Source organism: Camelus ferus, chromosome 13 (genome assembly GCF_009834535.1).
Source record: "Camelus ferus isolate YT-003-E chromosome 13, BCGSAC_Cfer_1.0, whole genome shotgun sequence".
NCBI classification, from domain to species: Eukaryota; Metazoa; Chordata; class Mammalia; order Artiodactyla; family Camelidae; genus Camelus; species Camelus ferus.
The window spans coordinates 43458606-43480563 of record NC_045708.1 but is presented as its reverse complement, the minus strand read 5'-3'; the positions used below and the strand labels follow the sequence as shown (position 1 = coordinate 43480563).

At 43.1% G+C, this 21958-nt stretch overlaps 1 protein-coding gene across 1 annotated transcript in view; it reads right to left on the bottom strand.

Annotated features, from left to right (window-relative positions):
* The window catches only part of FGGY (FGGY carbohydrate kinase domain containing), a 300360-nt gene that overhangs the window by 127382 nt on the left and 151020 nt on the right, over positions 1-21958 (bottom strand). Inside the window, 1 exon segment of the mRNA XM_032494401.1 lies at positions 7465-7593. Within this exon segment, the coding sequence (XP_032350292.1) occupies positions 7465-7593 (129 nt within the window).

Sequence of the window (21958 nt, the reverse complement as noted above, 5' to 3'; positions counted from 1 at the left end):
CATAATGGGGGCATGGCCCTGACCAACAAATTAGGAGGCTCAGTTTCTAACTTCAATTCAGACAGTAATTTGCTGGGGTCCCTTGGATGACTGTTTTTCTGGGCCTCAGTTTTCTCATCTGCAAACTGGAGAATTTGATATAGAAAGTCTCTGAGCAACTTCTTAGTTCCAAAGCCTATGATCACTCATTATCCAAACTGGAGCGTGTATATCAGACTAAACAAGTTACCATTTCAGGGTAGGTACACAGCTGTATATCCTGAGTTGTGGGGCACAGATTTAGACAGGTAGGACATGAGGGGCTGGCTGTAGTTCCAAGGGCCCACACTCCTCCCCGCCTTCTGACCACAGGGTAGAAGACTGGCCTCCCAGCTAAGCCCTCCCCGGCCCCACCCCAACCCCCATCACAGTGCAAAGAAGCACAGTGTTCCAGGAAAGCCTTGGGGCCTGGGGACAGGAAACCCAAAGCCGTCCTTCCCTCCATCCCGTCTGCCCTTCAGCACGGCTCACGCAGCTGCTCTGGTCTCAGGCAGCAGTGGTTCTCATGAAACCAAACCACAACCTAAAACAATAACCTTAAAATCACACTAACAAACTCCTCCTCGCCTGATTCACAGCCAGGCGCTCCCGGAGTCATCCCTGCTCTATCTGCTTGGGCACTGACACCGCTTTTCTCCTTCCAGATTCCGGGACAAGACCTTATCTGCTCTTCTAAGCCCCCTCCATTCCTTGCAGACCGTCTGCCTCTTTGGCTCCACCTTCTCTTTCTTGTTGGATAAGCTCCCTCCTGCCCTTAGCCTCTGGCCGGAGCCTGGGCCTGGCTCCTTCTCAGTACACTTCTGGTTTGTCTGATTTGCCTACTTGAGAGTTGCCCATCACTTCTGCTTCTGACCTGTGTGTGCCCAGTGCCGACCTGTCCCACAGGTGGTCCCTTCTGGGCACCACGTGACAACTCCCACCCTATAACCGGCTTCCCAGCCCCACCCCAGACTTTCAGGCTCAGGATCCCTGGAAGGTAGGTGTAGGAATCTATATTTTTAAAAGGCTCCCCTACCTGGATTTAGCAATCCTTGTTTCGGAGCTTTCAAAATCCTCTCACTTTTATTACCTTAACTCATGGATTCACAGAGGACTGGCTCGGTGGTTCTCTGCTGAATGTTGGGCATAGTGAACATGATTTGGGGGGAAAATGAAATAGGTGAAGGTGTGGCAGAAACACAGCAGGGGGTATAAAATAGGTGAAAGTGTGGCAGAAATACAGCAGGGGGTGATTCACTTTCCCTAAGAGCGGGGTTAAGTTTGGGTATGCCTCCATGGTGGGAGGACATTGGACCTGACTGCTGACGTGTGAGTAGAACTGTCCAGGTGGGGCGGGATATGGAGGGGAGGGTGCCCCAAACAGAGCGAACAGCACGAGCAAATGCAAGGAGGTGAGATGCACGATGTGTTGAAAGAGGCCAAGCGTCTAGTGTGAGACTTGTGGTGAGACAGAAGGGGGGGAGCCATCTCGTACTCCCTACTCCACAGCCTCCACTTTATTTTCTTATCCCACAGCTAGTTTCACTGAGGTGTTAATTTCACAAAATATATCTTGACAAAAGTACTAATACATTAGTAAGACCCTTATCTGGGGACTGTTTTTTGGTTTCTACAGAAATGAACTGAATTGATGACAGGACATGGTATCATTGGAAGGGTTTCAGCACAGAGCAGGACTTCCCAGCCCCAGCACTACTGACACTTGAGGCTAGGTAATTCTCTGTTGTGGGGAGTCCTGAGTCTTGCAGGATACTCAGCGGCGTCCCTGGCCTCTGCCCACCACATAACACACAGTTCCCTTTTCCCAATGACAGTCAACATGTCTCCTGACCTTGCCAGATGTCCCCTGGGGTGGGGGTGGGGGTGGGGAGGTGAAATCACCCCTGGTTGAGAACCACTGGCATAAAAAATAAGAACATGAGCTTTGGAGTCACAATCAAGTTCAAATCTTGCCATGACACTAGTTATGTGATGGTGGAAATGTTACTCTTTCTGCCTTCAATTTCCTCACATACAGAATCAGAAATAACCTCTGCTTCTCTGTGGGAAGCAACAGATAAAAGTACGTGAATTGCTGGGCAGAGTACACGGCACATGGAAGGCAAGTAAGAAATGGTCATAACAGTGGTGGTACCAGTAAGAATAGAGGGTCTCTTATAGCTGTTTTATCAAGAATGTTGCTGTTATTATTATTAGGAATAAAGCCTAACTGAAGCTTAAAGGTTACGATGAATAAATAAATTCCATTTTACCAAGAAGCAATAATAGGGCAAAAAACGTTGCAATGACATGACAGACATCACTTTCTCTAGGAATCTTTTTATAATTCTTCAAGCTCAATTTTGTGCCCATTCTATATTTTTCCAAAGCCTTACATACTTGTAACATATAACAACATTGTTTATTTAACGTTTATTCTCTTTGCTAGACTACAAATTCCCAGAAGTCCAGTTCTCTCTCATAGTCACCTTATATCCCCATCAACCCATAAAGTGGGTCATCACAAATAGATAAATATTTATCAAAAGACTTATTTTTAAATACGTATTTTTTTTAATACTTGTTACTTGCTCCAATGATATTTTAAGGGTCAAATTCAAGGGTACGTTTGATCACATTTTAACAGGTATGCCATTCCATACAGCACAGTGAATAGAAGTGTGAGCTCTGGAATCAGAAAGTGTGGGTTTAAGTCATGCATTTACCACTTACTAACTGTGTGACTTTGGGTGAGTTAGGTAGTCTTTGTGAGCCTCGCTGTTTCATTTGATAAATGGAGTGAAAGAAGGAAGGAAGGAAGGAAAGAAGGAAGGGAGAAATTCCAAATATTCATTTTGCTTCTGCATCTCGGATGAACAATTTAAGCCAATTCAACATCTGGCCCAGAGGAGCAATTTGAGCCAAATCAAAATCTGGCGAAGAACCCAGTATCTGGAATCTGAGAGTGATTCTAAACCTAGGCACGACGTTTGCTCCTGACCAACACTTGCCAATGTGACGGAACCGCACAGGACACCAGTTTCCAGGCGTGCAGCCCTGGATCGGGGAGTCCTCAAAACAGCTCTTTTGCTTCATGGAGAACTGAATCAGGTGCACCTACTCCTGGGAAGTGGAGAACTGTTTCAGGTATAGGGACAGTTGCCTCTGTCGTGAGAGGTGACTACGTTTCTCAGTTGAATGTCCATCCCTCATGAAGGGGATGCCATTCATTCAGTCATTCACTCATTCACTAACTATGCTCACGTTAATAGTCCTCCACATGTAAAGCACGGTGCTGGTTGCTGGGATGTAAGAATGAAATGGCAGGGGGCTTACTCTCTAAGAGTGTACAAACTAGCCAATGAGGCAAAGTTGCACACTCAAACCTAGGTGACGTGTATAGTAATAGAGGCAAGTCCCAGACATCCTGGGAGGGAGAGGAAGGAGTGCTTAGGTCAGCTGGGGGGCTAGGGAAGGCACCCAGATGAGATGGCCCGGGATTCCAGATGTGGTGGAGAATCAGGAGTTGGTCTGATAGAGAAGAACACTGGCCGGGGAGAGGGGAGGGAGCGCCTGAGACAGAAATCAGGCTGTTATTGCCTTTCAGGACAGCTGGGCTGCCAGAGCCAAGAACAAACCTGGAACAAAGTTAATCCTATTTTTATAAGCTAGAAAAATATCAGCAGCAGGAGCCCTGGCCAGAACCACCCCCACAAAGAGCAAACAAAGCTCCTCCTATCTCCTGGCTGTCTACTGGAGAACTTACTAACCAGCACCTTAGGTACAAAATGTTCTTTTATCTGTGATTTTCTTTTATTCCCACAAGGTCCTTCCTCTTCTTTCTTTCAAAACTGGAAAAAGCACGAGTTGAGTTACACTTGCTTCTTTGATCTTTATTCTCCAGTCCCAGGCTTCCCCAGAGAGTCCAGGAGTCTTTCTCTGGAGCAGAACGCTTACCCCTCCTACCCGCCTGAATGTGGGGGCCATGGTGGGTAAGGCCAGGTCAGCACTTGTAGGGACCATGAACATCAGGGTTGGTTTGTGTGAGGCCTGGATGGCATCCAGTTCCAAAGATAGACTCTGAACCTAACACTTGGAGATCTCTTAGCAGAGAGTTTATCTAACCATATTGTGAGGTTGTTCGTGACCTCAACCTTTACAGAATCTTAAAATAGTGAATCCTGCATTCTGTACAAAGAGTATTAGGGAAAGAAATCTAGGGCAGATTCAAGGAAGGCAGGTAAAGTCCAGAAGCCTGGGATTCTTCCTCAACTGCCGATGCAAAGAGAGGACAGTTCTGAAAAGTCACTCAGAGAACTTCCATTTACAAAGCTCCTACTTTGTGTCAGGCACCGTGATTCGAGAGTGAGAAAATCCAAGAAAGATACCTCATTGTCGTGTGCCTACCGTGTACCAGACGCTACGCCAGTGGCTTTACCTATTGACATCTTTAGTTCTCAGAACACCTCTGTGAGAAGGGCACTGCTGTCTTGTATTGAGAAAACTTGGAAGTGTGAAGAGGTAGGATATTTGGTCCAAGGTACACAGGTAGGAAGAATAAGAATTTAAACCCAGATCTTCAGACTCCAAGTTCACAGACCTTGCTGCAGCATTATGATATGCCTCAGGGGCTGGTTGTCTCAAACCCATACTATGAAGTTACAAACATGCAGGCCAGGAGAGAACAATCAGAATGTTCTCTCCAAAAGGTGTGGGGCTTTGGACACTCTGTTCACTGCTGTAATAACCAGTGCCTAGACCAGTAACTGCCATATATGTAAGCATTCAAAATACCTATCTTTAGTGACTACATGGTTGGATGGGTGGATGACCTCTTCAAGACATCCAGACCTCTTTTCCTCTACATCCTGAAAAAGGCATAGGCAGGGTAGGAAATGAGGGAATATGTGCTCCCAGGCCTCCTCTGTTTCCCAGACATCCTAGCCCTAAACTGGCGGTGAGGTGAAGGGAGAGGTGGAGGTCTAAGAAGGATGCAACTTGGTCAAAACTGTTAAGTAGGTCTTTACTGACCCACAGTTGCTGAGAATCGCCCCCCTGTGCCTCCTCGGACACTGCTGGCCTTGAGGTTCAACCTGTTAAGAATCCAAGGTCCTAGTCTCTCTTTCCACTTAAAGAACTTAATTTGGAAAATACACAGGAAACTCATTCATGTAGGTGCACTTATATTTTTTTTAATGGGAACAAAAAAATCTCAAAGCTTCTAAAGGTAAAATTTCTGTCCCTGAACAACTCTGATTTAGGAAAAGAGGAGGGTCATTTAATGGCCTGGATTCCTCTCAGTGCAATTCAGCCTACACTCTCTGAGTGTCTACAAGGACCAGGCACCACAGCCTCTCCTCCCAGAGGGCATAGTGGGTCCTGGGCCCAAGTAAGAAGGCATGTTCGGCTTGTTCCCGAGGGAGGTCTGGGAAGCTGACCAGGGAACCAGAGTCCTCAAAGTTCCCAAGGTGCTGTCCTCTTTCTTTCAGCACGTGGTGGTCCAAGCCAAGTGCTTGTCACCTGGGTGGGGATGGATGGCTGTCACTGCTGCCTTAGGGATAACTGGAAAAGCATGATGGGGGAAGCTTCCCTGACTTCCAACATGATATAGGATGTCAGGATTACTAGGAGACAAGACACTCCATGTCTGTCTCGACCCCAAGTTCTCTTTGTGCCTGTTCCTAAAAACTAAAATCACGACATTCCAATCAAAAGCACCTATGACCCACATAGAAAAAGGACAGAAACGCCCTTGCCTATAATCAACATTGTCTACCATTCAACAACCCATCTGAAATTATTGGTTGCTTACTATTTCTCAGGCATAGTGTTAGATCCTGAACACATAAAGATGAATAAGACAGACATGTCCACAGATAGTTAAGAGCTATTCTGCTCTGAAAGTCCAGACACCACACAGAAGAAATAGATACAGCTTAATAATCTGCTACATAAGGAAATGGATTAACTTTCACTCTATGGATTAGGGCCATTTCACCTTATTCTTAGCTTATTGTGACTTTATTCATTTAATCAATGTATCAAGCAACTGTAAGAACCAAACACAGGGCTCAACACAGTTTATACAAGATGAATAATATAATGCCCCTGCCTTCGAGGAGCTTACAGTCAGTCCAGTGGAAAAGACAAGCAGATAGAACAGCAATTATAACACAACCATCTCTTCCATAGGGATAGGTAAAAGTTCTGAAAGAAGTATAGCTCAGAGACTTTGAAAGAAATCTAAGTATTCCATGGAAGTCTACATGGAGGAGAAAGCATCGAAGACAGGTCTTCAAGATAGAGCAGAAGTTAGCTAGTGGGCAACACATGTGCAAAGACCCGGCGGTGACAATGCCCAGACAGAGTCCCGGGAGTACAGCTCCTTGTAAGCATTTGGTAGATAACTCTAGGCTATAAATGAGGTATGGACTAAAATATCTTTCAAAGCTTTTTTGACTACAACCCATAGTAAGAAATTCACTTTTATCATGGCCCAGTATACACACAGACACATACAATGGCTATAAAAACGTAAGTTCCCCAAAAAAATGCTTACCCTTACTATATGAGGCATACTCCGATATTTTCTACTCTGGTCAGCCCATTCTATTCTGAAAATCCAATGGTCATAATCTAATAAATTGGTCTCATGAAGTATGAACCATAATTTTAAAAGAAAAGCTGTTAGAAAGAAAGACTAGGAAAAGATACAGCTGTTGTTGAAGTGAGAAATACTGAGAATCTGAACAATGCACTCCCTCCACCCAAAAATACACTGCAATAAGGATGAAGAAGAGGATAGAGTCATCACACTTTACTGTAAACCTTGTCTCATTGTCTGTCTTCCATTTGGGAAAGAAACCTTGGGCTTTTTTTGTTTGTTTTTTAAATTAAATTCGCTCTCCCCTAGTACCATGCCTGGGACATACTAAGCATTCAGTGGGTCTTTGATGAATGAATAAATGCATACAGGAATGCCAGGTTGGAGAGTTACTTAGAAGATGAAATCAAGAATGCACCCAAGTAACTGGGCATAGGGTATAAGCCAAACAGATCATGAAAATAAAAATTAGACTTGGAAGGGTTTTAGAGTATCTGCAGAAAAAACAATACAGGTAAAGATACCATCACTTATGTGATAGCTGAAAGTTAACGTACTTTTCTTAAATTTTCAGTAACCTAAAGAACTATCCAGTTATTTATTCAGGTCTTTTTTTCCTATTATTTCACATAGAGAAATCAATAAAATTATAAGTGAATTCTATAGTTGATGAAAAGTTATAATTCTAACCAAATGCTTTACTGTAAAAAGGCTTTTCTTTACTGTATTTCGAATCACCAGCTCTCCCTCTTTGCTTTAAAAACAGAAATGGGAGTGTCTTCGGTTCTGGGGAGTATTGGTTTGAACACAATGTTGGTGGTGGACATGGAGTCAGAGATTACCTAGTCCTCCTGCGTGGGCATCAATGAGTGAAGCTGCTACTGCAATTCCGGCAGGAAGGCCAAGGTCCTTTGCTGCCTCTGGGGTGAGCCCATTTCCAAGAGAAGCTCCAGGAGGCAGCACTTGGTTTCCTGGGTAGACATGAGAAAAAATAAATACCTGTCAGTTTGAAAAACACAAAAGCAAACAGAAGGTTTTCTTAAGAGAACCTCTCTGCCCTCTCCCCTAGCCTCTGCCTTTTCTCAACTTCATGAAGATAGAAACCATGCAGCCACAGAGAGTCCCTGTGCTCACGGTGACTTGGGTGTATGTCCTTGGTTCCTATAGGTCATGCTCTGGGGTGCTTTACAAAGCCAAGAGCACTAAGGCACCTTTCAAATCAGAGACAGATTCCATTTATGGGAAATTCCAACAGATATAAACACAGTGGCCTCTTGAAGACTAGTTAAAAGGGTCAAACTGTACCAAATGAGCTTCCTAACACAGAAGCTTTATCAGCATACCTTACACATCACACACACACATCCATACACGCTCCCTGATTAACATATATTCCCAAGGAAGTTGAGAAAATTTACTTATGTACTTGCTTTCTGTCAGAAGATAGGAGAGGGAATTATTTTGTTCCAATAAAGAATTTTTTAAAAGTGTTTGTCAGTTGTAAAAGACAGCCCAGTCTAAACTTTGCAAACTCGACAAGCCAGCTACTTGTTCAACCACACAATACAATTTGAACGATGCTCTTTGGGGTTGTGCAATGCAGTGACCCTGATATTTCCAATGACCTTGAATTCCTGCAGTCAGTTGGGCCTTCAGTTAAGAATTTATTGATTGTCTTGCTTTGTGTGGGCACTGTGGCTCTGTAAAAGGCAGTCCTTGCCCCCAACCTAGTTAGGGAGATGAGATCAAGACACAGAGAACCATGTAAGTCCGAAGAGAATGAAGTGATCCATCTGCTCCTAGGTGTTTAGCAGAACCTGAGTGCCCCTCCCCCTCACCAAGGAATTTAGAATAAGTATTTCTGCACTGCAAGGAGGGGGTGGGGGTGGACCCATATATACGCTAAGATCCCCCTGAGCTCCAGGAGACTCAGATCCTGAAAGTGTGCCATTTGTTCAATGCTAAAATTCCGACCACTTGTTAATTGTTCCATGCAGTTCCAGGGATGGGCAGAGGTGCTTCAGGACTTCAGTGGGTGGAAGAGAGGGTGAGGATTAGAGGGAGACAGAGGGTGAATGGCTCACTGATCTCCTCTAACTGAAAACAGAATACCTCCACAACATCATTTTTACCCATTTATCAAATTTTATCCAATTTGAAAAAGCTTAGCTAAAAAGAGGAAGCAGAATAAGACTGAAACCACTCCACGGCTTCTAGAGCTTCCTTGTTCAATATGGTAGCCACTAGGCACATGTAGACGGAACATGTGAACTGTGGCTGGAGTAACCAAGGTGCTAAATTTTCCACTTAATCTCATTTTCACTCATTTCCATTTCAATTTAAAAACTGATACTCAATTCAGTTACTGAAAAACTTTTACTTATGTTTGGAACAACTTGGGTGCGCAAATCTACTTTTTCAATGTTAATTTAAGAAATCCAAATCAAGTATTCACAGTGAAAATTTAGAGTCTGAATGGAGACATACTAAATGGAAAATACATACCAGATGTCAAAGATTTCATATAGAAAAATGAATGTAAAATATCTTACTAATAATTTTAGATCAATTATATATTGAAACAATATTTTGGATATATTTGGTTAAAATCAGATATATTAAAAATTAATTTCACTTGTCTTTTTACTTTCATGTGGCTACTGGAAAATTTTAAATTACATATGTGGCTCGTACTACATTTCTATTGGACAGCACTGATTGGGAGGATAAAGGCAAGATGCTCAAATATGGGGTAGAGAGCACAGAGAACCTCTAGTCTGCTTTGAATGCCCAGACAGCAGAAACCTGCAGGGGAGCAGCGCCCTTAGCTGTGGATGGTCTGGCTCTGGACAGCATCTTAATCACGTCACTTTGTCTAGTATCTAGCACGTAACAGGTAGCATTCCCTTTCACTGAGCACTTCTGTGCCGTGGGCCACGCTAAGGACATAGGCATTTTCTCACTTCCTTGTCACAATAACCCTATGGGAACTTTCCCTATGTGGGTTCCATTACTGTCCCCATTGCACAGATGGATGAGGAAAGTCAGGTTCATACTGGGAAAATAAATTCCCCACAGTCACACAGCATACGTGTTGGAACACAGGCCATGGACTCCATGCTGCTGAATACCAAACAGACATTCTTATTCTTTACATTTTGGTGCAGCTTCGAAGTGATGAAGATATCCAGAAAAGTATATTTAGAACAAACGCTATGTATATGTAAAAACTGGCACCATTTAGAAATCATGCCCACTACATTCAGTTTTTTTTAAAGGGGTTAATTTTCATAGGAAGGTCAAAAGGGGAACTCCTGTTCCACCTTCATCCCCAATCTTCACAAACAGAAAGGCTACAATTTTTATTAAAAAACAAACAAAAATGGTTTGGAAGAGAAAAAGGGTAGGGTACTCTTTCAAGTCTTCTGGACAGTAATTTAGAAAGAATCCTTGGCTGGTGAGGTGCAGAGAGAGCTCTGGGCTTTCAGCCAGAAGATCTGGGTTCAAATTACATGCTGGAGGCACACAGGTGGATTTCCCAGCAGAGGAAGCGCCTTGAGCAAAGGCCAGGAAAGAAGGGAAACCGCCAACAGGGCTGAGTGAAACTGGCACATAAGCTGGGGTGGGGCCCAGCAGAGGGTAGAAAAGGCAGATAAGGTTGAAGAGCGAAGTACGGAAACCCAGACTAAGGTGTTTAAATTTATCATGAAGACCAATACAAGCTTCTGAAAGAGCATTAAGCCAGGGAGTGAGGTGACTGGATTTGCATCTTTTTAAAGATGTCTCCTGCAGCATTGTAGCAGACGACAGAATCTGGTAAGGGAAAACAGTGGTGTAGCTATCTCAGTAACCAAAGAGAAAAGAGGGGGGCCTTCATTAAGGTTATTGGCAGGTAAGGTACAGAAACAGAGGCAGATATGAGAGATTTTGTGGCGCAAGAAATGGCAGGTTGTAGTGGTTGCTTGGATACAGGGAGTGTGGTAGACAGGGAGACATCGCCACCAGGATCCCCATTAAGGATGAACTTGCTTCCCGATGCAGGGTCGGGGGCAGGGCAGGGCAGGGCAGGGGGAGGCAGTCAGCAGACAGCCTCCAGCTGCCAGCTCCTTCCGGCCGCCTTGACGAGGTGATGCTTTTCCCAGGGTGGCCACACCTGGAGACTCAACAGAGTAGAAGCAGAGGGCTGATGGGCACCACTCATTCCAGAACACCCTGCTGGGTCAGACAAGGTGTTGTGGGACTTCATCACGTTTGACTTCTCCCTCAGTCCAGTCCTGTTCCCTCCCCCTTCCGTTCACAGATGACAACACATAATAACCATCTTATACCCCCAAATCTGTCTCAGCATCTACTTCCAAAGAACCCAACCTAGGGCAGTGAGCCAGGCTTTCTCCTCAATCCTGTGGTCTAGGAATGAAAATAAATATGCACAAAGATTAACACGCTCTTGTGAACAGGAACCATCTTCAGGAATAGTCTACCTGGACCCCAAGTGGGAAGAAGCTTTGTTTAGCTAGAGCCCAAAAGGAAACAGCTTGGCATAAGACAGGATGATAGAAATAGGTGGGAATCTCTGAGAAATCATCCCAGGAGATCACACTTTATCAGCCAGAGGCGCACTGAGGGGACCAGAGGAGCTGTCACAAGCAGGTGGTTAGTGTGTCTTGACAACTTTTCCAGAAATAATCCTCCTTTTGCTCTTCTTTCACCATAAAATTAAATTAATCTCAGCGTCAGTTTTCCCAGACCTAATCAGAACTTCACAGTCTTGGCATTTGTGGTCTCTTCCTTTCTTCATTTAACCATTTATTTGTGCATTTTAGCAAACATTTTGATAACAATGGTAATGATGATGGTCCCATATAATTTCCAGTACCCTGTGCCAAGATCTAGGCCCTGGGGAATAAGTGAAAGAGAAGCCTTTGACCCCAGAAGGCTCACACAGCGGTCTGTGCACACCAAGGCTCTCAAGATAGTGGATAAAACGCTCTAAAGGTGAAGTAGAGGGGAGGATATAACTCAGTGATAGAGCACATGCTTAGCATGCATAAGGTCCTGGGTTCGATCCCCAGTACCTCCGAACAAATAAACAAAGAAAGGTGGAATGTGCCTGGTAATCCTGGACAGCAAGGGTTGGGTGGCCAGAGGGAATGTAGGAAATCAAGATGAAGGTGACATTTAAGTCTGGAAAGACAGGTCTGGAAAGACAGGCGGCCCGTTGCTGGTTTCAGTATCAAGAGTGCTTAGGGAAATGGATGCCATTAGAGAGAAAAGTAGGTTCACTGTAGGGAGCTCCAAAGGGCACAGAGTGTTTAAGGTGCTCAGTATGTTGGCAAAAAGGGCCCCAGGGAGGAGGGGAGACTTGTGGCCCCTTGGACAAGGGAGGCAGCAGGGGACCTCAGGCAGGGCCACCCAAGGCAATGTGGCCCTGAGGACCCACAGCTCTGAGCTCTTTGATTTATTATTTAAGGAGATAAACCTGCAGTATAGAGAAAGGCTATGACGGGAAATCGTTTTTATCTTTAAAACAATCAGGCCAACTGAAAAATGCAGGCTGCAAAACCTTATGGGGAGATGACTTCTTTTTAAGAACAACAACAAAGATGGAGATAGACTTATTTGTAAAATAGATTCCTAGGGGGAAAAATATAGAGAACAGGTTTTTCTCTGGATAGAGAAATTATGATCTTTTTTTCTTTTTACTAACCTGTATCTTCTAATTATTCTACCTTGAACATATGTTTCTTGTGTAATATTTTTGAAGGCATTCCCCCCCTTAAATCTGTGCAGGGTGAATAAATTAGGGCACATGTATTCAGCAGAATCTTTTATAGCCATTAAAACGAATGAGGAAGAATTAAGGTATGGATTTAGAAGGGAGTCCTAAGATAAATTAAGTGAAAATGGCAAGATGCAGACTAGTATTCAGAGCATGACCCCATTTGTGAATTTTGTTAAAGGACACAGAAATGTAAGCACATACACTTCCAGAAGAAAGTCCTAAAAAACATGCAGAGTGTTGTTGGAGTGGGGACTGGGACCCTGGGCACGGTACTCTTTTCTGACATTTGTGTTTCTTCTGTACCCTGGCCTTGTATTTCTTTTGTGATCCAAACGAACTAGTTAAGTTAAAATAAAAGCAAAATTAAATTAAGGAGAATACTGCATACCTTTTCCAAACCCTGCTCCTCAGCCTGAAGGCAGGAGAGAGGCCCAAGGCCGGTTCACTTACTTTCTTGATCTGGTTGGCTTCTGTTCCTGTAAACACACCCTCACCTTGGGGTGAAAAAAAGCCACGGCTTGGAGGGCTCTTAGGCTCCTGTCCACTGATTCCCACTCCGAGGGGCAGAGCTGTTGTGAGGGTCACAAGTGGGGGCCTACAATTAGCTGGTGGTTGCAGCCTTTCTTCAGAGGCGGGGGCTACTATTACACCAAATCTTCCCCTACCAGTTTTTCAATTATCTATGACTAATGAGCACTTTGGGAACAGTTTCAGACACACACATAATCCTCTTTCCTGACGTCAGCAGCAGAAATTAATGACTGTGTGGATTGCTGGGAGACAGAAAATGCATTATAATGGTCAACAGAACTGTTATCCTCTCCAGGAAGGGGGAGGAGGGGGTGGGGTGTTGTATTAACTGGAAGGTTCAGTGTTCCTTTGTATTCCTGCAAACATGAGATGAAACCCAGGGGCAGAGCTGGCTCAAAGCCCATGGAAATGTCAGAGAGGTCTGGGCGTGGGTGGTATGCGACCCTGGTTCCTCCGTGCTTGGCACCGGACCCCTGTCCCCAGTCATATTTGCCAAGGTCAACAAGCCAACCGGATTGGCAGGGACAGTGCTAAGTGACATCCTGCCTTGCCTGCAGAGTGGGTCCCTGAGTCGTTTCAGACTGAAACCACTTTCAATCTGGTTTAGAGGTGGGGGAACAAAAACAAGAATGTGCAACTCTCAAACAATCGGCTGGAGTTATTTCAAAAGAATGTGAGTTTGTTGTTTCACACAGGCGTGCTAGGTGCTAGGGCAGTTTCCAAGATTGTTAAGGCCTGGTTGGATCCTGGTAGAGCTCCAAAGTGATGTGAACCACGAACCCTCCACCCAACAAAACATGCCACGGTTGTGTGCTTACAGATGACAGTAGACTGGATATAGATACTTATTTTTCAAAGAACTGACAGCAGGAGGGGCTTGACCCACACCTAGCAGCGGAACTTCCTCTGCTGAGATCTCAGGTCACCTGGGCAGGTTGGCTCAGGGAGTTTTCTAGACCTGGAACCAAAAACTGATACAAGACTGATAGAAAAACATTCCAGAAATTCCTGCACCTGAATGGGAGTTACTCATGCCCAGAACTATTCAGTCAGTCAGAGAAGGTAATGAAAAACTTAAACCTGACATGTTCTGCCACCTGCTGAAAGATATCTTCTGATACATTAAGTTGTTCACTTCCTGTCATTTTCCTTCTAAAAATCATCTTGTTTAATTAGGAATTAAATTCTGCTTTAAATGATTGATTAAATAATTTTGTGATGATATCCTCATCATTCATTATTCATGAAAGAAACGTTTACTGAGCACCTGCTAGGTGCCAGGCACTGTTGTAATGCTGAAAATGCATTAAGGAATAAGACAGATAAGGGTCTATGCCTTCATAAGGCTTACTTTCAGTAGACGCTATTCCTGACCAATATTTCTGAATTATATCTTGTAACTATTATAATCTTATAAGCTCTCCTGTGATTCGGGCTATATTTTATATATTTCTATATCCCTGGCCTTGTATTCTGACCTATAGTATATGTATTTAATCAATAAACACACCATATATTTTAAATCAAATTTTGAATGACCCTTGGGCTAAGTTTTTTTTTTTTTTTTTCCCGTGTATCTATCTCTTTCCCTCTCTCCTGATAGACAAAGACTAGCTCAAAGACGATTTTATCTCTGCATTCACTTCCCCTCCTCTCTGGCACCCAGCAGTGTCTAGAACGTAAGTTCTCAGTAATGTTCATTCAACTAAATTTATAGATTTCTTTTAGAAAGAAAAGATCATAAAATACTAGTCAATCACAGACAAAAAGATCACACACACACACACACACACATTTCTGAGTATCAGCAGCTGGGAGGGTAAAGAGTAGAGACTGGATTCAAGTTTAACTCTCGAATACTACGGAGACAAGGAATACGTTTCCTAAAATAATCCCACCAGTAATACACTCTCATCTCTCTAATTCAGGCACAGTGTAATGTACTAAGACCTATGCATATGTTTAAAAAGTGGCTGACCAGCAGACCCTAGTCTCTCACTAGGTACAGTGACGCCATGGTGGCAAGACATTATGGATATCATCCTCGGTAAAACAGAGGCTCTCAAATTTTCCTTGCCTGGTCAAGCCTGATTCAAGAAGTGGATGGTGGTCAACTTGTATGTGAAAAGCCCCAGGTCTTACAGTTAAGTGAGTCTGAGGAAGGTAGGATGGACACTAGCCCAAGAGGTATGGACTTGTTCTAACAAGCAACTGGTAACTACTGTAGGTCAGTGAGCCAAGAAGTGGCACACACAATTTGTATTTTAGGAAGATAAATATTATCATAGCAATATTGCCTATTTATCAAAACCTACAGACTCTCAGTCATTGTTCCTGGCATTTTTCAGTTGTTATCCACTTCAATGCTAGCAATGAACCTATGAGGCTAGTATTAGAATCAACATGTTACAGCTGTAGAAATAAAAATAACCCAAAGGAGACCTAATTTGTTCAAAGTCACCTATCTGATGAGAGGCATGGTTGGGGTTTCAATCCAGGATTCTCAGATTCCGAAGTCTGAGATCTTCCTACTACACTATATCGATTAGAGGAGGTAGATACTAGAGCCAGGGAGAAGGATCTCAAATGTGTAGACTGTCATGAATATAAAAGGAAGGCAGCTTCATTTACAAGAGGTTCCCATGGTGGGTCATGTCCAGGAACGTGAAATCCGAGCCTGTTGAATCATCTAGCTCTTTCCTTTCCCCTCCGAGGCAGGTTCCACAAACAGAGACCCTGGACTTCCAATGGCCCTTAGAGACCATCAACTTTGGTGTATTCCTTCTGTAGTAGAGAAAACTGAACCCAGGGAGGGAGCTGGGTTCCCTGGGATCACTCAGCTGTGGTCGTGGAGTCTGGATTGAACCCCAGGACGGCCTTCCTCCAAACTCCCTGTTGTGACAGTCCCATCCGGCCCCTTCCCCCAACTGGAGCAGGAAGCACACCTAAGTCAAGGTCTAAGTCGCAGGGAGAACAGGGGAGCTGGCAAGAATCCAGTGGATTCCAGTGGTGTAGGCAGCCAATTCTGAACTATTCAGAGCATAAACTGCAGTCTTTTTAGCTTGAAATCATCCACTTTGACACCCACAGTGACCCAATTCTCTAGATAATTGCAGATGCCCTATTTTGTCCTCACCTAGCCTAAGGCCACCTCCAAAGAGCCTTTCCTGGGTAGATCATAATTAATCACTCTTTCCTCTACAATCCCACAGCATGTTTCTTGGAATTACATCATTCTGTTCTACTAAAATGGCTTTTTCCCCTGTGCCTTTTTCTTCTATTTTAGATTCTAACCACCTTGAGGGCAGAGCTCTTTTGGAAGATGTATTCATCGGAGGCAAGGGGGTTAGCAGATCACCCAGGAGTTCAGTTTAGGAGAGGTGGGCAGGCTTGGGTAAGGATCCTGGCTTTACCAATCACAGGGCTTGTGACCTGGACAAGTGATTCAATTTCCCTGCTGCAGTCTCATCACCTTTAAAAAAGCTATAATAATGCTATTTTTCTCCTGAAGCCATTGTGGGAATCAAGCAAGATGATACATATAAAGCACTTTAGGATGCTATCTGTCAAATGGCAAAGGCTTGATAAAGGTGAGATATCGCGGTTATTATGACTCCGTCCTGCTGGTCTGTGGGATACCGCCTGGCATGCAGGGGTTACTCAGTTCATTCCGGCTGAGTTTCTAAAGCTTGAGAAGAGATCCCTGATGTTGAGGCACATGAAGATATATGCTTCTGGGGTTATGAGAGCAAATGGCAGAAACTGTGAAAGCTATTAAAATATTCACAGTGATGGAATTCAGTTTTCCAGCACAAAAAGTGTCTCCCCGTGGTCATGTCTCCATGGCATGTCTCCAGAGTAAAATGTTTTAAAAGTGCTGAAGGTATTCTCTTTGGAGTTATTTTAAGGACCAAATGCTTGCTTCCAAAGGAAAAATTATGATTTTGTCAGCAAAACCCTTGACCGTTAAGATGACCAATGCTTTTAAGACCCAGGCAAACAGTTCTGCCCTGGAGAGGTCCCCCACTGCTTGGGGAAGGCAAATTCAGGAAATATATGAAAATATTTTAGCTGTTATTGTGCTTAAGATATTACCAGGCTTAAAGCAGTGGTCTCTACAGTTCTGTTTTCTCTTTTCACAATCCAGTGAAATATAAAAATCACATAAAGAAAACAGAGAACTGACAAAGGCATCTCAATTTTTTCATTGAGTCCCCTAGATTCACTAAAAATGAATCCTTGAATCAGGATCATTTGACAGAATGTTTTATCTTGGAAAAAACAAAAAGGAGATGATCTCAAAATAAAGGATATTTTCTTAAATTCAATACATTTCCTTTTATGATTTTATTTTCTCATCCTATCACATACCAGTGAACACTTCATTAGGGGTCAGCATCACTCTCTAGTCTAGCCTGGACTACTGTTTGCAAACTGCTGGTTTACAAAATGATAACAGTCTTCTAACAATGAGAGAATCAAACAGCAAGCTCTCGCATGAAAAGGTCAGTTGGTGGGTCCGGTGTTAATCATACAATGTTAACATCTGGTGATTTGAAGACATCCGGGGCTTTTCTATCATGTAGCCCAAACAAGATTCAGGTAATTGACCAAAATTTTCACTTCCCAACCAGATGTCTTACTTTCCTATAAATGAAGCCAATCTTGTACTTTCATGTGCAAATCAGCTCGACATAAATTCACCCCTGGAGTGCAGAATTAACTCGTATCTTCTTAACTGAACACTAAATTACATATTTCTTCTTTTTTCCCCGCAACTATTTTACCTTTGAAAAAGGTTTTCCACTCTTCTTTTGAAAAGGATAAACTTCACCTCAGGAGTGTTCTGCCTTACTAAATGTTGATTCCTCCTTATGTTATTTATTTATTTACTTACTTACTTATTACAGTGAGGCAGTGTGCTATAATGAATAGTGTGGTCTTAAGAGTCAGGATGAATTAGGTTCTAATTCTATATAAAACCCCACCCTCAAACTTTTCAGGGCCTTGGAAAAAGTTACTGAAAAGTCTCTGAATTCAGTCTTTGCATATATAAATCATAAAGTCATCTATAAGGGACACTGTGAAGACTTGAGATCATTCATTCATTCCTACAATATATGTTGGGCATTTATTCTGTCTGTTGCTGAGACACAACAGAGAACCACAGCACTGTCCTGGGGGCTCTGTCAGAGCACCAGTAGGTACACAGCATGGGGTGCTATCTGAATTCCACTTAGTATGCTGGAAGGACAAAGAGACTGTCCAACAAGGGCAATGCCTTGATTCAGGATTTTTAATCAAAGTATGAGCAAGTCCAACTGAAGCAAATTTTTAAAGGGCGTATCAGCTTTGTAAAAGGAAGGATCTGTCCGAAACCCTTCATCTTCTACAGCTTTCAAGCACACACTGGAATTTGTTCTCATCATATTTGTTTAAAGAGTTCATGTGATTATCAATGACCCTCCACCTTCTATGCTGCTGTTGTCCTGACAACCAACCATTTACTAGACAGAATATGGAAAGCAGATGACAATGTGTCCCTTCATTCAGGTTTAACAGCAAAACTCAACAATACAGAGACAACATTAAAAGATCAGGGTCTTTGTGTTTTGAGATCCTTCGAAGGGAAATAAATACAAAGATATGGACATACAAATATACATACAAAGAAAGAGAGAGTAATGTGTAGGGAACTCAACTGGGCAAGGAGAGGCTGCTATGAAGAACTTACCTACAGTTTAATAGCTGTTGTATTTCAATAGTCTGGCTACAAAGAAATATTGTGCATAAACGCAAAGGACTAAGTTTGCTGTTGTTTATCCTAAGATGTTAGACTGTTTTATCATCAAATTCCAGAAATACCTCAAATATATGAAGAAATGGAATGTGGCTGTGGTTTTTAAACTTTTTTCCAAGGACCAGAACTACCCCCTCCCCCGAACTGGATCTTTCACAAAACCGTAGTAGATTAATCTGATCTGGTTCAAGCAGAGAAGGAAATGACCAAAAGTGACAGATGCCCTAGCCCTGATACCTAAGAGATATCCAGATTTGGGGGCCTAAGGAACAGAGGTTCTAATTTAGCCCATAATCTGTGGTGAGAGACTGCCAGTATGGAGGCATTATAGAGGGGCAGGATGGTCATTTGGAGCTGTAAAACTGAATCTCTTAGGCTGTACTATAGTACGAAAGCTGAAGAGTAAAAGTGTCCACTACTTAACCACAAAGACAATGACCTCATTCTGAGTGAAGAGGGATGCTGGCACTGCAGGACACACAGGGAGGAGTGGAATTTGCCAGTGTGGCATTTAGCCAAATATCGGAATAAAATCCCTGAAGCCCTCAACCATGTTGCCATGGGAATGTAGCAGGAGATGGTTCCAAAACTGATGCTCTAACTTAACATCTTTTAAGTCTCCATCTAGGTCATCCAGTGTGTATGTGGGGGAGGGAGAAGGCTCCTGGAGATTTTAGGAAAAATGTTCAAGTGATAAGATGAAGCATCAAGCTTCATAAATAAAACAAAATCTAATTTCTCCATGTTAAAGTCTCATTCTTTGGACACAGGACCTGGGAGACTGAACAGACCTTGGGCAAAATGAAAAAGGAAGGCTGGCCCAAAGCCCAGAAGTGTCACCAGCCATCTCATCCTGTCACAATGGCCACAGGGACAGTTCCCAGAGGGAGCACTGAGAGCAGAGGGGGCCAGCCCTGATATCCAACAGAGCCTTCAGCCGGCAGGAGCCTTCACTGGGCAGGACTCGCCTTTTGGAGAGACTCTTGGGATTGTATGGCCTCTGGAACGTGATCAAGGATGGACATCCATAGAGAGGGCAGTCCATGAGGCCAGTCCACCAGGTCTTGGCTTGTCTAACCAGTATCTAACTGCTTTTTAAACAAAAATCAAGATCATAAAGCTATTGTATAGTGTGGTTTTTCTCTAGTTTACAAAGATAATACTTCATTACAGATAATTCAAACAAAACAGAAAGATAGGAGGAAAAAAATCTTCCCCTTAATGTTCCTTCTCCCAGAGATACCTTCCACAGAAACTAATGGAGAATACCCTTCTAAAATATTAAGATATCCATATATTTAATTTACTGTAAAAGGGATATTACAAGTATGCAATTTTATAGTCCACCTTTTTAACTCAGTGGTATGTCATAAACATCTTTATTCATCAATGAGTATATTCGTATTGAAAACGTAACATAGTCTATAATGTGGATGTGGTATATATTGTTTAATCAATCCCTTAGTCTCAGATACTTTTAATTTCTGTTAAAATGAAAAGAAATCTAAATTTAATAAGGAGAGACTCAGTAACGATTATTGTAAGGGGGTAAAAGGGCTTTTGCAGTAGGGGAAGGGGAAGTATTGAAATAAGGAGAATGTTGTAACCACAAGATTTTCAAGTGTCTCGAGAGTTACATATAAAGGGTCCTTCTTTATATGTAACTAAACATATAAAGAGAATAAACAAGGCCAGAAAGAACATAATTTGGGATGAAAGAGTGGTGGGATTGGACAGTAGATCAGAGAATGTTTTATTCTGAGGCCAGTCTATTTTGGCAGAGGTAACTGTGATAGATAGTTTTATATGTCACCCTGACTGGGCCACAGGTTGCCCAGATGTTTGATAAAACATTACTCTGGGTGTGTCTGTGAGTGTGTTTTTGGATGAGATTAATATTTAAATCAACAGACTGGGTAAAGCAGATTGCCCTCCCTAATGTGGGTGGGCCTCATCCAATCAGTTGAAAGCTTGAATAGAACAAAAAGGCTGACACCTTGCTCTACCTGCCCCCAGCCCCCAGTCAGAGAGAATTCTTCCTGCTTGACAGCATTTGAAGGGTACATGGGCTTTTTTCCTGCCTTTGGACTTGAATTGAAATAGCTCTTCCTGGGTCTCAAGCCTGCCAGCCTTCAGCCTGGAACTACACCATCAGCTCTCCTGAGTCTCCACTTTGCCAACTCACCCTGAAGATCTTGTGACTCACCAGTCTCTACAATTGCATGAGCCAATTCATTATAATGTATACACACACACACACACACACCCTATCCAACTGTTTCTATGGAGAACCCTGACCAATACAGGACTCTTAAGGATGGCTGTATGCTGGTTCAGGCTGAGGGTGGGCGAAAGTTCAGGGGCCTGAGGAAGGACAAAGTTTGGTTAACATGCATTTTATTCCAATTGATCACTGGGGACAAGCAGTTCAGCTAATTGTTCACAAGGCAAAGAATGGGAATCTGGAGGTTATGCATCTGGTACTGTCAGAAGTAGCCAAAGGGGACATCCATGAGTATTCTCTGAGTCATATGGGGAAGGACATTTCTCTGCAGTAGTGGAGTTCTCTGGAACATAAAGCTTGGGGACATTTATAAACCTTCACTATTTTCCAGGCACACAGGGCTCCGGTCAAATTCAACACTGTCATTTCTAACCATACTTATTATAAACAATACTGCTGAGAACATCTTTGAATGTATCTTCACCCACAAGGCACAATGGCTTATTTGAGGAGTTCAGGAATGGCACCTTTGTTATCCCTCACTTAACAGTGGAAACCACAAATAGTAGGTGTCTAATATCCTCCAGGCCAGTAGCTCACATCCTCAAGGAACTTGAAAAACAAGGCCAAAGTATGAATCTTTCCTCCAGCCAGAAAAATCAAACCTGAAACACTTGAATCTGCTTCCATAGATGGATGCTGTTTCAGGCTCCTTGCGTGGACAGCGAGATAGGGTGGAAGGAGCCCAGGTGTTCACTTCAGGCACACTTGGGTCCAAATGCACTCCAACATTTACCAACTGTAAGAACTTGGGTTATGTGTTTAAATGTTCTCTTTCTTCCTTCCATAAGCTGGGAAGAATAGAACACAAAAGGAATACTGTGAAAAATGGAGATAATGAATCTCCAAGGACCTAGCACATGGCATGGCCCTTAACCGATTTACCATAAGTATTTTATTTTCCTCTTTTTCCCCCATATAGAGGAAGTCATATAGGAG